Source organism: Gymnoscopelus microlampas (genome assembly GCF_963454915.1).
Source record: "Gymnoscopelus microlampas genome assembly, chromosome: 21".
NCBI classification, from domain to species: domain Eukaryota; kingdom Metazoa; phylum Chordata; class Actinopteri; order Myctophiformes; family Myctophidae; genus Gymnoscopelus; species Gymnoscopelus microlampas.
The window spans coordinates 10147014-10167316 of NC_139958.1; the positions used below are offsets into that span (position 1 = coordinate 10147014).

The 20303-nt window shown below is 44.3% G+C and overlaps 1 protein-coding gene across 1 annotated transcript in view; it reads left to right on the top strand.

Moving 5' to 3' along the window:
- Positions 1-4341: 4341 nt before the first annotated feature.
- LOC311037792 (one cut domain family member 2-like) overlaps positions 4342-20303 on the top strand; it is a gene marked incomplete at both ends in the record, with an annotated part of 40319 nt that continues 24357 nt past the window's right edge. Inside the window, one exon of the mRNA XM_084047082.1 lies at positions 4342-5923. Within this exon, the coding sequence (XP_083903208.1) occupies positions 4342-5923 (1582 nt within the window). The remainder of the gene's footprint in view (positions 5924-20303) is intronic.

A 20303-nucleotide genomic window follows, 5' to 3' on the forward strand; every position in this document is an offset into this window, starting at 1 on the left:
CACAAAGTAGATTATTTGTGTCTCCTACCGGAAATACACACGGTCATCAAATTATTGTCTTAGGAATGCCATTTTTTGGGTGAACTCCTCCTTTAATGTTTTAACTGTAAAACTTTTATGTTAAGTCTGGCCACTTGATGTGAGAGCCCAAAAGGATTGGAGCTTGGGGCATATTAGCAACGCGTTGCAATCCAACGCATTGTGAGCTTGTACTGTTAGATGGGCTATTTTCAAATCGCTGATGTACAGTATAGACTTAAAGCAGTGGTTTTCAACCAGTGGTCCGGGGACCACGCGTGGTCCTTGGGCGGGGGGGGCCCAGCTAAATTAGTTAACATAGCCTCAGAATCATTTTAACCACTTAGCATTTTAACCACTTAGCAGATATACAAGCTCATATGAGCTTGTAGATCTGCTATTTTTGAAAAATCTTGAAAATGTGTGCATATCTTTGAATATAATAAATTTTCAAAGAGAACATTTCTAACTCAAATCTTTGCTTCTGGGGGTCCCTGGCACAAAACATTTTCAGATGGTGGTCCGCGGCCAAATGTATATCAATTTAGGGGTCCCTGGCATGAAAAAGGTTGAAAACCACTGATTTAAAGGGTTTAAACATATTTTTATGCTAGATAAACATATTTTGGTTGGGTCCCCCTGAATCCTCCTCGAGGAAACCCTGGGGGTTCCTGAACCCGTGCACTTTGAGAATCACTGATGTAAGAGACCAGAAGGATTGGAGCTTGAGGCATAGCCACAGGCAAGCCTATACCTATTTTCACTTACTGCACACAGGGCGAGAGATTCAAGATTTGTAACATCACATAAAACACAATACGAGCACATATGTTTCAGTTCCTCAAAAGTGTAGCAACAATAAGAACATAACAAGATGGGGGGGGGGGGGCGCACTGTGGAGAGCATATCTTTCGCCAGGCCAAGGAATCCAGAGAAAGTATGACCTACGTTCAAGAGTTATAAGCCAAATTGTCAAATGGGCTGGTGTGGTGCCACCTTGAGGCTGATTTGAATATATCAATAATAATCACTTCCTTAGTGCATGAGACACTGGTCTGGTTGATCTATTAGTTTGTGAGATTAGCTCAGGACACAGACAGACAGACAGACAGACAGACAGACAGACAGACAGACAGACAGACAGACAGACAGACAGGCAGGCAGGCAGGCAGGCAGGCGCGCGCGCCTGCACACACGCACGCACGCACACGCACACACACACACACACACACACACACACACACACACACACACACACACACACACACCATCTCTGGCCCCGGCCTTCGGCCTGGTGGAGATAACATTATTGTGTCATTCTTCACTATATTTCCTCTTCCATTGAACGTTATGCCAGGTATTTTTAAGTTTCATTTGAGAGCGTTTTTGTGAAAGTAATATAACATATTATTTGTTAGATACAGTAATAATGTACCATATTACTTTAATTAAAATTAATAAGCAATATGTAATAAACACACACCCGCACGCACGCACGCACGCACGCACGCATGCACGCACACACACACTCTCAGGGGGGGACAGAAATATATTGGATAAGAAAGGGTTACAGCAGTCAGCATGTTTTGGCTCTCCCTGCAAGACTGAAGCGATGAAATTCAATTCAACCCTCTTATACCAGGGCTCTTCAACGTTTTTCAGGCAAAGGACCCCCTAGCTGAGAAAGAGATGAAGCAGGGACCCCCTCTACATACTGTATAAAATTGCGTTGAAGATCAAACTATTTCATAGATGGCTTCACAGACATGTTTGATAGCAGCGTATATTGGATTCATGTTAATGTGTATTTTCAGATATCTAACCACTTAAACCCTCGAAACTACACCAAACCTCTTTGCCAAAAATAGCCGATCTACAAGCTCACAACAACGCCTCGCAGCACGAGGCGTTGTAGATCTGCTATTTATGGCTAAAGTTCTCCTCAGAATAGGGATACTAGGGGTCAATCCTATCACACAGAGATTTGGCGGCCCCCCTGTAGTAACTCTGAGGACCCCCTAGAGGCAAGCACTGTGATTGGCTAGTTGGTTGCCGCTGAATTCTGACACTAGCAAACAGCAAAATATGACAGAACACTATGATAATAGGTTATTAATTATGTTGAAACATGCATGTATAATTAATATTATTTAATGTATTATTATTTGACAAATTTGCAAAAGCGTAGTCATCTCGCAGAGAGATATTTGAAAAGGTTACCTCCACCTATCTAACTATATAAATGGCGACCAACTTCCGCACCCTCGGTGTCCACACCCCACAGCTCTGTTATCGACTAAACAACGCACCGCCAGACCACATGTCGGCAACTGACTCGCCACGGCGGCCGCGCTGAATTTACGCCTCGCGTAGGGGACATCTCACTGCTAACTACACCTTTTCCACCGCGCAACATAATTAATTCTACTCACCAAATGTCGGACAAAACGGAAGGGGAGGCAGCTTCGTACCGTTTACCGTGCGCACAACCTCATCACCACAACAGCACGCAGCCGCTGCGGGGGTTTTTTCCTTTTTTTCCAAACTTTTTTTTTGGTCACCATTTTCTCCAGGCACCATTTCTGGTGTAACGTGCGGCAGCATGCGCTGGGTTGCCACGTTTGTGCGGCAGCATGCGCTGGGTTGCCAGGTTTGCACAGCCAGCGCCAGAAACAAGCAACCACCTTCATGAAAAAAAGAAAAAATGTTCCAGGGGTGTCCCCGCGCGTCCCAACACTCCACAGGGGGTCAGTGGACCATCAGGGGGTCCGCGGACCCCCTGTGGACCCCCTGAAACATAACAAATATTATTTCTTCAAATTTTTTCCTTTTTCAAAAAAAAATCTCCACAGTTTTACTCCGGCGATTTGGGTCCCCCAATATACACACGGCCACGCTGGGCCCCGTGCGCGGCTGGGGTTGAGGGGGGCGGAGCCCCCCGAAACTCTAGTAAATTATATTACATTTGTTTATTGAAAATGTTACGTAGGCCTATAGGCTACACAGTAAAATCCTCAGAGTGAATTTAGCTCAGAAAGGAATGGGTCCATTTGGTTACATTGGTACTATAGCTGTGTCACAGTTACAGTATTGATTATCCGCTGAAATAACACAGTAAAATCTGTCATGCTTCCAAGGAAGCTACTATGGACTTAGGCTACTGCAGGACACTTTACCATTTCATTTAGCAAACAATGAACCAACATGCTGATTCACAAACAATGATCAAACAAATAACCAGTGGTTTAAAGTAACTAAGTGCATTTACTAAAGTACTGTACTTAAGTACAATTTGGAGGTATTTTTACTTTACTGGAGTATTTCCAATTTTCAGTACTTTTACTTCTCCTCCACTACATCTCAGAGGCAAATATTGTACTTTTACTCCACTACAATTATTTTGAAAACTTTAGTTACTAGTTACTTTTAAGCCCTAAGAAATGTATTATTTCTTCATATATATATATACATTTTTTTGTTCTTCACAAATCTTGTATGGGGGTCCCTGGTACAAAATATTTGACATATAAATTTAGGGGTCCTGACATGAAAGCCCCTGGCTGGCCTAGAAGTTACGTATTACAGCTTTAACACTGAGGATTTTGAAGTCAGACTTCGGTAACTGGAAAAAAAAAATAGATAAAGGTTGCCATGACGCCCAACTCACCAATCACAGCGGCGTCCCTCCGAGACATGGGACGCAGACTCCCTCTATTGGCTGTTTTAGGCTGGGACTCTGGACAGCTCCCTCAGTCTGCTTCACACAGCGATCCGCCGGAGGAGGAGAGAGAGACACAGAGAGGGAGAGAGAGAGAAAGAGAGAGAGGGAGAGACATGGAGAAGAAGCCACCACCACAGCACAGGCCCGTATGATCCAGATAAAAAGAACACATCTCTACTGGGGGGAGAGGAAGAAGAAGAAGGGAACAAAAAAAACAACAAGCGACCTCGAGAGGAGGAATAGGAGGAGGAGGACGACGGAAAGAAGAAGAAACGGAGGGGATATATACGATAGGACGGAGGAGGAGAAGGAGAAGAACAAACCAGGGGATTTTAATACGAGGTAGGAGGAGTGGATAGTGGAGCCATCCGGAGAGAGGAGCGCAGCACAACAGGAGGAAAAGCGGAGAGAGAGAGAGGAGAAAGGTGGTGGAGGGTGGTGTGGTGCCGTGGTGGTGGAGGAGGTTGTGGTGGGGAGGAGGGGGGGAGAAAGAAGAGGAGATAAAGGAGAAAAGAAGAGAAAAGAAAGAAAGAAGAGAAATCCCCCCCCCCCCCTGTCTTCCCCCCTGCTCTGCATGGATGGACTATTACATGACTTGATGAATGAAGACCGCCTACACTAACGCTTATCGATGCCTGGCCAAGGACCTGGACGCTTACGCCATGACCGCCACGGAGGGGCTGACAATGGAGAGCCTGCACGGCGGCCACGGGGGCGGCGGCGGCGTGGGGCTGACCGTGGGCTCCGTGGGGGCCGTGGTCCACGATGCGGAGCTGATGAGCGGCCACAGCCCCCACCACCTGGTGGGGGCTGTGGCCGCTCATCAGCTCCGCATCATGGACGCTAGTAGTGCGGACGGATCGGGCGGATCGGGGGCTGGAGGCGGCGGCGGTGCTGGCGGCGCTGGCGGTGGCTCACCCGCCGCTGCCTTGCGGCTACATCAAGATTTGGCCGCCGCTGCAGCCGCCTCCCGCTCGGCCATGGCCATGTCCATCCTAGGGGGGGACGGGGGGGACTACCACCACCATCACCACCACCACCTCCGCGGAGCCGCGGAGCAGCTGTCCGGGCTGCCGCTGCACCACGCCATGCCCTGCGGCGGGGGCGACGCGTCCGGCTCCCCGCCGCCCGGGGGAGGAGGAGGCGGGATGCACGGCGGCGGCGGCGGCATGGGGAGCCACGGCGGCACATACACCACCCTGACCCCGCTGCAGCCGCTGCCCCCCATCTCCACCGTGTCGGACAAGTTCGTGCACCATCCGCACCACCACGCGCATCACCACGCGCACCACCACGCGCACCACCAGCGGCTCTCCGCCGGGAACGTCTCGGGGAGCTTCACCCTCATGCGGGACGTGGAGACGCGCGGGCTGCCCACCATGAACAACCTGTACGGCGCCGTGTACCACAAGGACCCCCACATGGTGGGGGGGTCCGCCGCCGGCATGGTGGGCCAGAGCCTGTCCCCGCTCGCCAGCATCAGCCCGGTGGGCATGGGCAACGGCCTGGGGGTCTCCTCCATCCACAACACCGCGGGGCTCCAGCAGGGCGCTCTCCACGGCTACGGCGCGGTCGCCGCGGCGCACGGCGGCGTCGCCGGGACGACGCACGACAAGATGCTGGCCGCCTTCGACGCCCACCACACCGCCAGCATGCTGGCCGCCCGCGGGGTCGGGGTCGGGGACCCCCACCACCATCAGCACCGAGGCCTCGTCGGCGGCCCCCCCGGCGCCGGCATGATGCCCCACCTGAACGGGATCCACCACCCGGGGCACCCGGTGGCCGCGGCCCCCATAAACCACCACCAGTTAGGGCACCACGCGCACCACCACCACCCGCACCTGCAGTCCCCGTCCCACGGGCCCGTGCTGGCCTCCTCCGCCCGGGACAGACCTCCGCCGTCCTCCTCCTCGGGCTCGCAGCACGCGTCGGGAGGCAGCCAGCTGGAGGAGATCAACACCAAGGAGGTGGCGCAGCGGATCACCGCGGAGCTGAAGAGGTACAGCATCCCCCAGGCCATCTTCGCCCAGAGGGTGCTGTGTCGCTCCCAGGGGACCCTGTCGGACCTCCTGAGGAACCCCAAGCCGTGGAGTAAGCTCAAGTCTGGCCGGGAGACCTTCAGGAGGATGTGGAAGTGGCTGCAGGAGCCCGAGTTCCAGAGGATGTCCGCGCTGAGGCTGGCAGGTATGAGGCGACCGTTCTGTTGTGTTCACACACAAAGCGTGTGTTTTTGTTTTGGTTCAGCATTGTTGTGCGTTTAGGGTTGGCAGTGGTTCTCAACCTTTTCAGGTCGGGACCCCCACACGATAATCATATTTAAACTGGGGACCCCCCACAATAATCATATTTGAACTGGGGACCCCCCACCCTGACAAGCACTTGGAATTGTAAGAGTTTAGTTCGACTCAGTTCCACTTCCACAGATAAATATTGTGAAAATAGCAGAACTACAAGCTCACACAATGCCTCGCAAAACCGGCCAATGTTTGACCGGTTTTAATAGCATAGTTAGCATCACTTTTTATTTTGTATTAAAATGGTCTTTTTAAAGTCCTTAAATTGTCACTTTACTGACATCCGGGGACCCTCACAAAATCAGGTGTGGACACCCCCTGCCCTGTGGGTCCCGAGCCACAGGTTGAGAACCACTATAGGGTTTAGGCTGCACATTGAAAACCTCTGTGTCAATTTAACTGTAGGCTTATAGGTCTAAATGTAGGCTAATTGAATGGACACTGGTCCATTTGATTACATTTGTATACACTCTCAGACATGGATACTTTTACATTCTGGGGATTTTAAGAGATGGAATTAAATATATCAGAATGATGAGGCGTCCTGAAATAAACCTCAAATGTGACAGTGGTCTATTTAAATTATATTGGCCTTATATTTGTTTTTGTGACTGAAGATTTTTGCTTTTTTTGGTCGAAAATAAATAGGGATCAAAATAAAATAAAATGTAAAATAATGTAAAACCATAACAAAAATCCTCACGTGTCCTCGCGCATATAAGCCTACTCTAGATGTAACTGAATCAAATGTTGGTCCATTTGGAATTACAGTATTATGATCGCCATTATTGATCAATAACAAAGCGATCGATGCGAAATGACAAGGTCATGGGATTTCCCTTTGCCGCTCTGTCACTCAATTCCGTTGTGTAATAATAACCTACATTTGATTTGCTCGTATAAAGGCTAGTAAATAACACCTTACATAATGAAATAATGACGGTATTTCGTTTACATTTCAACCGCGACTATTTAGTATTATGTAACGCGGTAAAATAAACTAATTTAGGAAAACAGTCCATTATTAAAATTATTATCATCATCATAATCATTATTATTATTGTTGTTAAATCCTATCATTATTATTGGGCATATTATTGATGCTGGTCTGTAAATCTGTGATAATTAGGAGTCAATTTGAGTTGTTTTGGGGGGAAGTAGCTTAGGTTGATAGGCCTAATCAACTGTTGATTTAATCACCACAATTAAAACCCATTCTGAGTGGCTTTTAGAGCCTTACTGTTGTGAAAACGGTGTGTGTGTGTGTGTGTGTGTGTGTGTGTGTGTGTGTGTGTGTGTGTGTGTGTGTGTGTGTGTGTGTGTGCGTGTGTGTGTGCGTGTGCGTGTGGAGGAATAGGAGGGGAAAAAGGGGGGAGATGGACAGAGTTAAAGGTGTCGTTGATTGGGATAAGCCTAAAGCAATCAGAGGGGACTGACTGAGAGAGACACGCGTTGAAAACGGGATAAATGGGTTTCTCTGGCGGTCAAACAGTGGGGCTGTTGCCCCCTCTAGCGAGGACCCGAGTATCTGACTGTCCCCCCCTCCTCAACCCTCCTATTGTTCCTTCACACACAAGGGAAAGGAGAGGAGGGGGGAAAAATAGAAAAACATCTCCTGATAAACCTATTAAGGAAGACCTGAGGCCAATTCTTACAAATGCCTTCTGAATCAGCAGTTCTCACACTTTCAAGATTTTTCCAAAAATGTTCAAAAATAGCAGATCTACAAGCTCGCAGCGCTGTGAGCTTGTAGATCTGCTATTTTTGAGTAGCCAAGCAAAAATCTAAAAATGACACAGATGCTTCGGCTTCACACGAGCTATGGCAGGTTGTTAGCTTATATGTAGGCCTAGATATGTCCTTTTTCTGGCAAGCAATAAATACCTCTGTTTACCAAGAAGGCGCAAATAAATGAAGCTTAAAGATGAACTGTAATTGAAAATGACAAACAAATGAAAAACAAACAGGATGTAAGAATAGAAATATGAACGATGTTAATGAACAATATCTACGAAATGGGATGATATTAATGCATGACTATTAGGCTATACGTATATATATATACTCTCCTGGAGAATATAGCCTAATTAAGTCTGGCAAACAATTAATTATGACATCGCCTGGGATCGCTCACATTACAAATCAGGCCTACTGTGTGTATATATAGGCCTAACTGACATTCTATATTATTACATAAGCTGACTGACTGAAGTTAACTGGCAATGATTATTATTGTTCTTGTGTGACATTGTTAGGACCACATGTCAGTTCAAGCGCTTGCCTTATGGAGAACAATAAATCCATTATTCTGTTTGTGATCAGTGACATTTGAACATATAGGTTAATGGCAAATTAGACTTCTTAATATGATATGGAAGCGGGGGGGGGGGGGGTGGGGAGAGAAATGGCAGTGTGTGTGTGTGTGTGTGTGTGTGTGTGTGTGTGTGTGTGTGTGTGTGTGTGTGTGTGTGTGTGTGTGTGTGTGATCCGTGCTCCCTTGTGTGTTGTATAATGTCAGGGCCTCCGGTTGTCAGCGCATGAAGGCTCACACACAGTAAGAATCGAACCCACTGTGTTAATTTAACTTAGAAATGATTTGGCTGCATTTGGACGCTCTCGAAGTTACAAATGGATCATTTAACACCATGTTATTGTTTTTGCGTGTATCAGTATTTAATGCCCCTGTGCTTCATTATGTGTTTAAATCCTCAGTATTCTTCTCAGCATGTTTGCTTTGGTCAGACAGCTCTGCGTTCCTGGCTGTATTACATGTTGGTGGGATATTGTTTTGCAATTGTAAATGTATAGGCCTAGAATCTAGGCTAGATCCTGTGTTTTGATTGATCTGGAGCAGTGGGTCTCATTTCTATGTGAAGTATTGATACTTCTATGTATTTGGCTAACGTAGCCCATTTGAAAATATTTGGTGCCAGGGACCATGAAATGAACAACTGCAATTTTTCAAGATTTTCTCTTCCAACTATAGCCGCTCTACAAGCTTTTCTAATTGCTAAATATTTATTTAAAAAAAATAGCAGATCTACAAGCTCTCAACACGGTGCGATGTGACGCGTTATAAGCTTGCAGATCGACTATAGTTTTGAATAGCTGAAGTATGAAATTGGGTTAAAGTGGTTAAATTGTTCCTCATTTAGCTGGGGACCCCCTGAAAAAACCCTCAAGGACCCCTGGGGGTCCCGGGAACCCATTTTGAGAACCAGCAATCTAGAACCTAGAATTAGACCATATGCAACCAATACAGTTTCAAGGGTTCCATTCAATTTACATTTTATTAAAGTGTCAAATCACAACAAGTTGTCTCAAGACACTTTACGTGTAGAGCAGAGACCTGACATTGTCCCACCCAGAGCAAAGCAATGTTTGTGACAGTGGCAACAAAAAACTCCCCCTTAACTGGAAGAAACGTCAGGCTAGACCCGGGTCTAGCCTAAGAGAGAGAGAGAGAGAGAGAGAGAGAGAGAGAGAGAGAGAGAGAGAGAGGAAAGAATAGCGGTATTAAACAAGACATGACTCAGTCATGTATACCAGCATGCTAAATGTTGTCCTATATATTACTCTGTGTCACGGCGATTTGAACCGACGGCAGGCGTGTATAGTAGCCTTAGAGGCGAGAGGCGTGTCTAGTACCATGGCTTGGGAGGACGAAACCGCCCGTTCAGAGTATGGGAAAGTATCCCCATTGGCTTAAAGGACAGCCAATGATCGAAAACATGTCGAGAATATGTCGAGAAATGACTAGTGCTGCAAGTGGCTTGAAAGTGCTGTGTGCAAGCTTCTTTCTTCTATCTGAGGTCACTTATAAGTTCTGTTAGATGAAGTCGTCACTATACTCTATGAAAACCATGATGGATATTAGGATAAGTTGTACAGCCATTTGTACAGCCATATAATTGGTCGTCACTCGTCACTAATGCTCATGATTAAATTGTAAAAACAATTGAATACTCGGTCTGTCTCAGAGGAGGGCTGTGGACAGTTCAGAAACCTGCCTACCAGTGACATCATCGTTTTTATTTGTATTAACGCGAGAACAATAGCTTCCATTATAGCATGCTAACTTTCCAGGAATAGAAAGCCTGCCGTTTCAATTAGCTTGTGTTCCTCGTCAATGATGTCATTGGTAGGCAGGTTTCTGAACTGTAGAAATAAATAGTGCCATACTATCAGGAGCATTAGTGAGGACCAATTACAAGAAGAAGATAGGTTGAAAATGGCTGAAGTCATCCTTTAAAGTTTATTCAGGTGAGAGTGCATGCATGGAAGGTTTTGTTGTTGTGCGTACAAACGTATAGCATTCCACACACTGGTCTGGACATTTTAGGAGGAGGTCATGACTGGTGACCAAGAATTACGTTTTAAGGCTATCAAAGGGATAGTTCACCTCCAAAATGACTTTTTTTCCTATCGATTAGTCACCCCACGGAGACTTGAATTCATGGATATCCTTTTTAGTATTTGTCGCATTCCTAAGCCAATAATTTGATGACCGGCAGCAGTTCCGGTAGGAGAGTCTCCTTTGTATCTCCTACCGGAACCGCTGCCTACCAGGTCCGCTGGCCATCAAATTATCTGCTTAGGAATGTGACAAACACTAAATAATATCCATGAATTCAAGTCTCCATGGGGTGACTAATCGATAGGAAAAATAGTCATTCTTTGAGTGAACTACCCCTTTAAGTCGACAGTCAAATCCAGCACAAGTTGCAATAAAGTCTATTACTGTGAAGAAAAGTGCAAATCCTAGGTTGGCAACGTTACAAGCAAATAAATATCAGGACTGTGGGAATGGTCAGTGTCTTGGCAATAGCTGGGATGTAAATACTGTAGTAGCATTATTATAATATCTGTAGTCGCCAGTGTTGCCAGATGGGGAATGTTGAATTATCGTATACCGGAGGCTTAAAATGATCGTATTTGAAAGAAAACTATCGTACACAGCCAAAAAAGAGAAATCATGCGTGTAAATGTGTAATTTCTGAAAGAAATGCGTATTTAGTGTTAGAAACAACTTTGTTTGAGACTCCTACGTGACAAAAACGTGCCACACAATTATGCTGCGTGGAAGCAGGCAACGTCCTGGACCTTACACAAATAAAAGCCTGAAACTGGACTGGAAAGACGCAAACCGGGGTTTTTATTGCCTCAAAATACAGATCTAGGGTCAGATTTACCGATTTCCTGACTTAATTTTAAAAGCCAAAATCGGAACCCGAATCAGCAGCCATGGGGAATTTAGAAAAATTCACACACTTTTTTTGTGATATGGCGAAATTATCGTATATTTGAACATTTTTGGAATTATTGATTCAGAGGGTTAAACTATCGTACAAATACGATAGTTATCGTACATCTGGCAACGCTGGTAGTCGCCATAACATGCACCACGATCAGTCACAACCAGGGGTCATCAATATGTCCGTACACGGACAAATGTGTCCGTGGCAAAGACTTGGTCTCGTCCGTGGCGAATGTTTTATTTTATTTTTTACACACCATTATAATGTTCTTATTTCGATCATGAGATCCAATTACCGAATGTCAGTCCCCAGGTTTTTCTTCAGAATATGTATGACTCTGATTTACTACGTCACTATGGCACCCTTACGGGTCCCTTACGGGTCCATTTGGTTCCATTTGTACACTCTCAGAGTTACAGACCTGTTATGGTCATTCGGGGCTAGCTCTTTATGTGTTTCTGGTAATATTGTTGTCCACTCATTTTGTATGTCTGTGGCAAAAAATAGAATTTTGACCAAAATGTCCACCACAAGCCAGCATGGAGATGACCCCCATGGTCACAACAATCACAAAGTATACAACACTATAAAATCCTTACCAGCATTTCCCCCAAGCAGTTCTACAGCTTTACACACACAGATGTTTCCAATACTCGTTTGCTTGATTACATGGACCTGGCTCACTCAGACACACACTCACGCTCACATTAGTGACGGCAGTAGATCAGGAGGGAGAGAAGCTTTCTGGCAATCAGAAGGTATACAGCCTTGATTGAAGTGTTAATTTACAAATCGATAAATTAACGCCGAAGGATTTTTACCGTGTATGTCAGCAAGACTAGGGGATATATTATACAGTATTACCTTTATTGTTTTAAGATTGTGTTGCAGAAAGACATGCCTGATGTCGAGGTGGAAACCTCATATCAAAATGTAGATACAAAAATGAGTCCTCCTATCCCCGATAACTCTATTGACACAAACTCACGGACGCTTCCTTCAGCATACAAGAGGCCGTTAGAGAGATTAGAGGTGAATTCTTTGCTTTGTTGACTATTATGTTCAGATGAGCAGCAGAACATTATTTTTTACTAAAGTCAAACACTGTTGTTTTTTCTTTTAAATGAAGCGTATTATCTGCAGGCTGCCGTTTCTAAAAACCTATAGCTATATGATTAAGTTCTGTGTGTGTGTGTGTGTGTGTGTGTGTGTGTGTGTGTGTGTGTGTGTGTGTGTGTGTGTGTGTGTGTGTGTGTGTGTGTGTGTGTGTGTCCTGCACTACCCCCACCTGAGCTTTCTCTACAGCCGTAATAACATTCCGTCGTACAAATACAATTATGTGTGTTTCATCTCTGCAATAGGAGAAAGCGAGAGAGAGATGGGGGGGGGGATGGGGGGTTCCTTATATCCGATTTACTCTCTCTAGCCTATAGGTTTAGATTGTAGGCGTTTGCCAAGTCACCATCCCATAGGCTGGCTGGCTGGCTGGCTCACACATACATATGCAGTCGTTCTAGCCTATTAATACCACTTGGTTCTCAACGTCGGATCCTGGGACCACCAAGGGGATCCAAAAGTGACCCTGGTCTCTTACGGGGGTCTGTACCTCTGAGAGTGTGCGAAATTGACCTTTACAGGGGTCCATTTGGTTCCATTCGGACACTCTCAGAGTTCAATTTCCTAGTGTAAATTGGGGTACCAAAGATTAATAAAGTGGTTCCGTTTGTACGATGAGTTAAAGACCTGTTATAGGACCCCTAGGTGGGGCCCAGACCAGATTTTGAGAAACGGTGATCTAGAGAGCCGCCCTATACTGTTCATTCAGGCATTCAGTCAGTCAGTCTCCCTCCCTCTCTCCCTCCCTCTCTCTCTCTCTCTCTCTCTCTCTCTCTGCCTCTCTCTTTACTCTCATTTATTGCTGTCTACTTATTCTCCGTCTCCCTCTGTGTCTCCTTCTCTCTCTCTGTCTTCTCCTCCATCTCTCCATCCATCTCTCTCTCTCTCCCAGGGCTTGGGGGTGGGGGTGTTGGCGGTGCGGGTTGGGGGTGTGTGTGTGTGTGGGGCGGGGGGGGGTATTATGTGATCGGGGCAGGCCGGGGGGAATAGAACACAAGAGCCAAAGCTGCAGCGTGCTGATGAATTATTGATAGGAATCTCTGCATGACCCGCCTCTGTCTCTCCCCTCACAGTGGCTGCTCGCGGCTTCTTCACCTTGCCCTGGGTTAACCAGGCAAAATCAACAGAGATAGATAGAGAGACAGAGAGACAGAGAGACAGAGAGACAGAGAGAGACTATTTTTCTGACAGCAAATGCACAATTCTTATGGTTTTGTAAGCTAGTTTTCCTAAGTTGCAATGTAACACTTACTCATTTCTGCTTTCGCTTTTAATTGTACATACATTCTTTTTTGGTCTCGACCGTTTCCTTGCGCTTTTGCCTCGGCAACGTAAACGTACGTTTCCTCATGATGCCGATAAAGCCCCCTTTCAATTTAATGGAGAGAGAGAGAGAGAGAGAGAGAGAGAGAGAGAGAGAGAGAGAGAGAGAGAGAGAGAGAGAGAGAGAGAGAGAGAGAGAGAGAGAGAAAGAAAGGGGAATAGAAGGAGAGTGGAAAGAGACAGAGAGAGAAAGGGAGAGATGGAAACAGGATGGAGGGAGAAGCACAGACAGCACAGGGAGAGAGAGGGAGGGAGGGAGACGGGGAGACGAGGAATAGGGAGGAGATGGAGACAGGAAAGCAAGAGAGGGGTGGGGGGTGAGAGCAGCCATCCAGTCAGCCGTCCACTTGCTTCTGTTGATGACCATACGTACAGTGTGTGTGTGTGTGTGTGTGTGTGTGTGTGTGTGTGTGTGTGTGTGTGTGTGTGTGTGTGTGTGTGTGTGTGTGTGTGTGTGTGTGTGTGTGTGTGTGTGTGTGTGTGTGTGTGTGTGTCCATGGCACAGAGCCTGTGTGTTGATGATTCAGCCTACTGTATGTGGTTTTCACAATTTTTCAAAAAAATAGCAGATCTACAAGCTCATAGCGCGGCACTCGGTGCCGCGCTATGAGCTTGTATATCTGCTATTTTTGAATAGCCCAAAGAAATCTAAAAACAAAAGACAGCAGTATGTATGAAAGCAAAATGACACACGAGACACTCAATTCATAAACATAGATTACACAATGTCCTCAACACATACATAACACTATATGTACAAAGGAGGAAAGGGCATGAATGGCACTATCCTCCTGATAGATGTTTTTTTCAGGCCAATGTTGAAAGAAACCAGCGATTCACATCCTTTTAATCATCACCGTCCATTAAAGTATAATGGATGGGTGTCTGGCCATTCCACATTTTAGTGGCAGAGCAGTAGAATGATAATTTTCTCCTGTTTTGTTCTAAATTTGGGTTGTTATACCAGATCATGGTCTGCGGGTGTCACTCACTTTGGAGAAGTAGTTGGAAAGGTACGAGGGTATTGAGGGCACTGTCCCTTTGATCTTAATCCATTAAGACCGGGAAAGCATCTGTGTCATTTTAGATTTCTTCGGCTATTCAAAAATAGCAGATATACAAGCACCAAGTGCCATGCTATGAGCTTGAACGAGCTTGTAGATCTGCAATGTTTTTCATTTATTGTGAAAATGTGTGCAATTCTTTGAATATACAGTATTTATTTATTTTTAACGCGAAAATGTTTAACTCTAATCTTTGCTTCTGGGGGGGTCCCCTGGAACAACATATTTTGAGATGGGAGGTCAGTGGCCAAATACATAATCATTTTGGGGGCCCTTGACATAAACCACTGATTATAGCAAGAAGCAGAAGTAGTCGTATCAGTTTGTTTTGGGACATAGTTTTTAGTGACGTTGAGATGTTGGAGAACCAAGAGGTGGCAAGCATAATCAAAATGGCATTGAATGAGGGCCCCAGCTAGAGACTTGAGAGCACTTTTGGGCTACAAATAGAACAAAACGTAATAAAACTGAATAGAATGGGACAACTTATAGGATCAAATAGGAAACAATAGAACTGCAGAAGAGAAGAGAAGAGAGTATACTCTCAGAGTTACATCTCACACATGTATTTTACAAATAATGAAATGCATCTATGGAATCTTTGTGGGTTTCTGTCGATCAATTCATCTGTATTCGTCATGCAGTTTGAATACAAAGAGCTAAAATGTTTTACGTCATAGGCGTCCATCTGTGATTCGTTTTTGAGTGTCTTTACGTATTTAGTCTGCAAGGAATAGAACTTAACGGCTGAGAGTCAAAACATTAGCATTATGCTGCGGTGTGTGTTCGTTCGATACATGGGGTTATTGTTATATGTTTGTTGTCTTCCTGGTTTACCAAAGGTCTTTAGAGCTAAGGTTACAACACGGTTTCTGTGTGTGCGTTTCTGCATTTGTGTCCGTTCTCATATGCAAAGGTTAAACTTCGCTGCAACCCAACGCATACAGTGTGCTAGTCATCAGAATATAGTTCAAACACTTTGTGCGCGTGTGCGTGTGCGTGCGCGTGTGCGTGTGCGTGTGTGTGCGTACAGTGGTGGAAACAGCAGTCACATTTTTTACGTAAATAAAAGTATCAATCGCATCGCGACGCATTGAGAGCTTGTAGATCGGCTATTTTCAAATGGCCAAAATGTATATAGGGCTGAAGTGAGTAATGTATGTTTTGTAACAATAATCAAAATCTACAAAGTAACTAGTAACTAAAGTTTTAAAATAACTATAGTGGAGTAAAAGTACAGCATTTGCCTCTGAGATGTAGTGGAGTAGAAGGAAAAAGTACAGAAAATTGGAAATACTCCAGGTAAAGTAAAAGTACCTTAAAATTGTACTGAAGTACAGTACTTGAGTAAAGGTACTTAGTTACTTTACACCACTGCTCTGTCAGGCGCAGGGCAGTGTATAATATGTCTCCTAAAAGTGGATGACGAGAGACGAACTAAAAACTGCTGCTGCTCTCATTATAATCTGTATTTGGGTGTTTGGGTCTGTTAAACACCGCGAAACTGAAATAGATCAATAGCGTATCGTCCTACCCCCTCAGTCTGAGGTGGCGTTTTTAGGGACGTTTTGTGATGAAATTCAGGGGCAGACTAAACAGTGCAGCGGCCCACAGCTGTGGACCTTGACTCAATCTAGAATCGCCGTTTTGTTATCTGTGCCAAAGCGTGTTGAAATTCAGACGTCCAGACCTAAATATTTCCCCGTTTACTGAGCTGTGTTACTGTCTGTGCATTATTACTGTGTATTATTACTGTGCATTATTAATGACCCCGAGCTCAATGTATCTACACGTATACTTTATAATGGATAACTTTGTGTCTATGAAGAATAGTTTATGTCAAACGGTTTAAAATTTGTGTCATATGTTGTTTACGTTTCATATAGGCCAGTGGTTTGAAAAGATATATATGCCCCATAAGAGAAGATTTTTTTTTACGGCTCTAGCAGTGATTTTCTACCAGTTTAATTTCAAGGACCCCCGGTTTGGCATTAGGCTACGGACCCCCACTGAATGGCATTCCTATATCTGGAACCCCAATTTATATTGTGAAATCAATGTTAATTTTAACTCTGAGAGTGTACAAATGGAACCAAATGGACCCATATCGGTCAATTTGGTTCCTAACTTTGTATCATTTAGCTGGGGACCCCCTGGAACTCCCTCAAGGAGCCCTGGGGGTCCCCACTTTGGGACCCAATGATATAGGCCCGTTGTACCCGTGTGTCTGAGTGTCTGTCTGTCTGTGTCCCTTTTATGCTCATATATGGAGTTCCGTGTGAGGCATGCCCAAATATGGAGTCTAGGCCAGTCTATATGACGTCAGTGCTATATCATATCGATGACATCAGAGCACTACTGTACATATATGGGGATTCGCGGATTTATCGATATTCTGTGGAAATCCGCTGATCAGACCGACTTCCCACTCGGTGCATCATGACTCCCTCGGGGGGGGGGGGTCCTCAGCGACACACACAACAGAGTTTCAAGTCGATCGGTTCGGGCGGTTCTCGACATACACTGGTGACACACGCTCACTCACAGAGATGTCGTGAATTCATGGATGGATATACACAGTGAAATCCTTCCTTTACTGGTCCGTTTGGTTACGTTTGTACATTCTCAGAGTCAGCGTTGCCATGTCATGTTGTTATAAGCGGCTTTGGTCTTCTGTTTCTGTAAAGTTGCTTGCAAATATTGGTAGTCGTGGGTTTCGTTTTTTTGGGGGGCTTGTTTCTAATGTGTAGTTGTTTACTTATGAGCTTACTTAAAAATATTCCAAATATTCCACATTTTATTTCATGGTTTATTTTGAAAATAGCAGATCTACAAGCTCGTAGATCGGCTATTTTCTAGCAGCCCACGTATACAGCGTATAGGTTTAAAGTGGTCATGTAGGCCTATTTTGGGCTTGTTTTTCCTAGACCTGGTTGCTTATTTCTCTCACAACACTGCTCAGAGTTAACATTAACACTTGTGTAACTTCACAGTGTAACCATCTTGCCTACAGTACCTTCAGTGGTGGAAAGTAACTAGGTACACTTACTCAAGTAATGTACTCAAGTACAATTTTGAGGTACTTTTACTTTACTGGAGTATTTCTAAATTTCAGTACTTTTACTTCTACTGCACTACATCTCAGAGGCTATTTTCAAACATTATAGTACTTTTTTTTAATATGATGCCAATACTTTTTTACTTTTACTCAAGTAAAATTTTTAATTCCGGACTTTGACTTGTAACAGAGTATTTCTACATTGCAGTATTGATACTTTTACGTAAGTAAAAAAAAATGTAGTACTTTTCCCATCACTGCCTGTACCTTGCTTGCTGGCCCCGCTCGATTGCCTGCCTAGACCAATTACCTTAACCCTGGTTGGTGGGTTGGTGGCGGTCCGCTGAGTGCGAGGCCAGGTGTCCTCTGTGCAGCACATAGGGGGGGGGGGGCTCACAGGAGAAAATGGCCCTGTCGTCACTTCATTACGCCGGCCAAATCAAAGCAGACACCCCCGGCTCCTAGTTTATTCCACCAGCACAACACAATCACTCAGACCAAGAGAAGAGAAGAGAAGAGACCCACACTTTAAGAGTCCACCCAGTGTTCATTCAACACATTAAGACCGGGAAACGTATCTGTGTCATTTTTTTGATTTTTAGTTATTAAAAAAATAGCAGATCTACAAGCTCGTAGCACGGCACTCTGTGCTGCTATTTTTTTTTTAATCGTGAAGATGTGTGCAAATCGTTGAATATATATGTATATTTATTTTTTAAGCGAATATTTGTAACTCAAATCTTTGCTTCTTGGGGGGGGGTCCCTGGAACAAAATATTTTCAGATGGGGGTCCGCGGCCAATTACATATAATTTTGGGGGTCCTTGACCTGAAAAAGTTTGAGAACCACTGATATAGCAACATAGGTTTTCTCAACCAAAAAAAAGAGGATTTAGAAGACATTTTGTAGAATCGGCCTCTCAGTCTTAATGGGTTAACTCTGGGAGTGTACAAACTGTAACAAAGTGGACCCGTAAGGGGCCATTTGGTTACATTTTGTACACCCTCAGAGTTACAACCAGATAAATGAACCACTGCAGGTCAGGAGAACAACAGGAAACATCTTTCAGTGGCAACAGTACCTATGCTATTAAAGCAGAGAATAAATTACTCCACTGAGGTGGACTGACATTTTAATTTGGCAACAAAAAAAGACAAGTTATGTTTGATCATAAATGATGGCCACAATATGGCAAAATCCATTTCATGGTACTGTAATACTTCTTCTTGCTAATCATTTTAAATGTATACTGCCCACTATCCTAATGGGTACTGTAGTGTAGAGCTATGAGATATGTACAGTAGCCTAGCAACACTTGAAGTATTAGAAATACTATTCTATGCTGGAATTAGTTTGAATTTCTATGTATTTGGTGTTTGGCACCAAGAGACGTTCGATAAACATTGCTAGACTACTCAGAATGATGAAAGTAAACATACACTGGCTTAAAGGTGCAGTAAGTGATTTTCTTTAGTTAAAATGAGAGTTAAATAGCTCTGTATTCTGATAGCAATCTCATTGTTGCTATTGAGTGATTGTTCAGTAACAGGGAGACTGTTTCTCCAGCTCTTTTAGTAAACAGAAAATGCATTTTCAGGAGAGAGAGAAGTCATACAGGACACAGGATGAACAAGGTGAAATTGGAAGTGATGACACAAAGAAACGGGCCGACAAAATGTAAACTGGAACTCTATCAAATTGCACCTGATAAATGGGTTCTCTCTCTTGATTGGCTGAAATTGGGTTTATTAAAGAGATGGCGAGACGGGGAGACGGCTAGCTTGATTACTATCTGAATATAGAGATTTAACAAAAAATGTTTTGTTTTAACCAAAACTATCACGTTCACTACCTTGGCTTTAAGGCAGTGTTGATTTTGTCGACTAAAACTATGACAAAAAATGCTTGTCGACTCTGCACTGACGAAAACTACATAAAAACAAAATAAAAACTAAGCTATGATGACTAAAACTAGACTAAATGTATTGACAATTTCATCAACAAATAAAAACTAGACTAAAATGTTAGTGAGGGACGAGTGGAGAAGAGATCCAGTAGAACTGCGACGCGTTGTGAGCTTGTAGATCAGCTATTTTCAGCATGCAACCAAGTGTAAAATCAGGCATTATGACGCCATCAAGGCACCGCCAAAATACATTTTAGTCGACTAAATCAACTATAGATTTAGTCGACTGTAATCTTATGATATTTAGTCAACTAAAACTAGACAAAAACTAAAACATTTCAGATGACTAAAATATGACAAAAAAATAATTGGAATTTTATTCAAAAGACTATGACTAAAACTAAATCAAACTTTGCTGTCAAAATCAACACTGCTAGGCCAACTCATCACATTTGCACAAGGCAGAGGAGTGAAGAGGAGTATTTGTATGTGTTTTGTTCTGCTTTTCTGAATGGCTTCCAGAAGCACAAGGGTCATGTAATGTA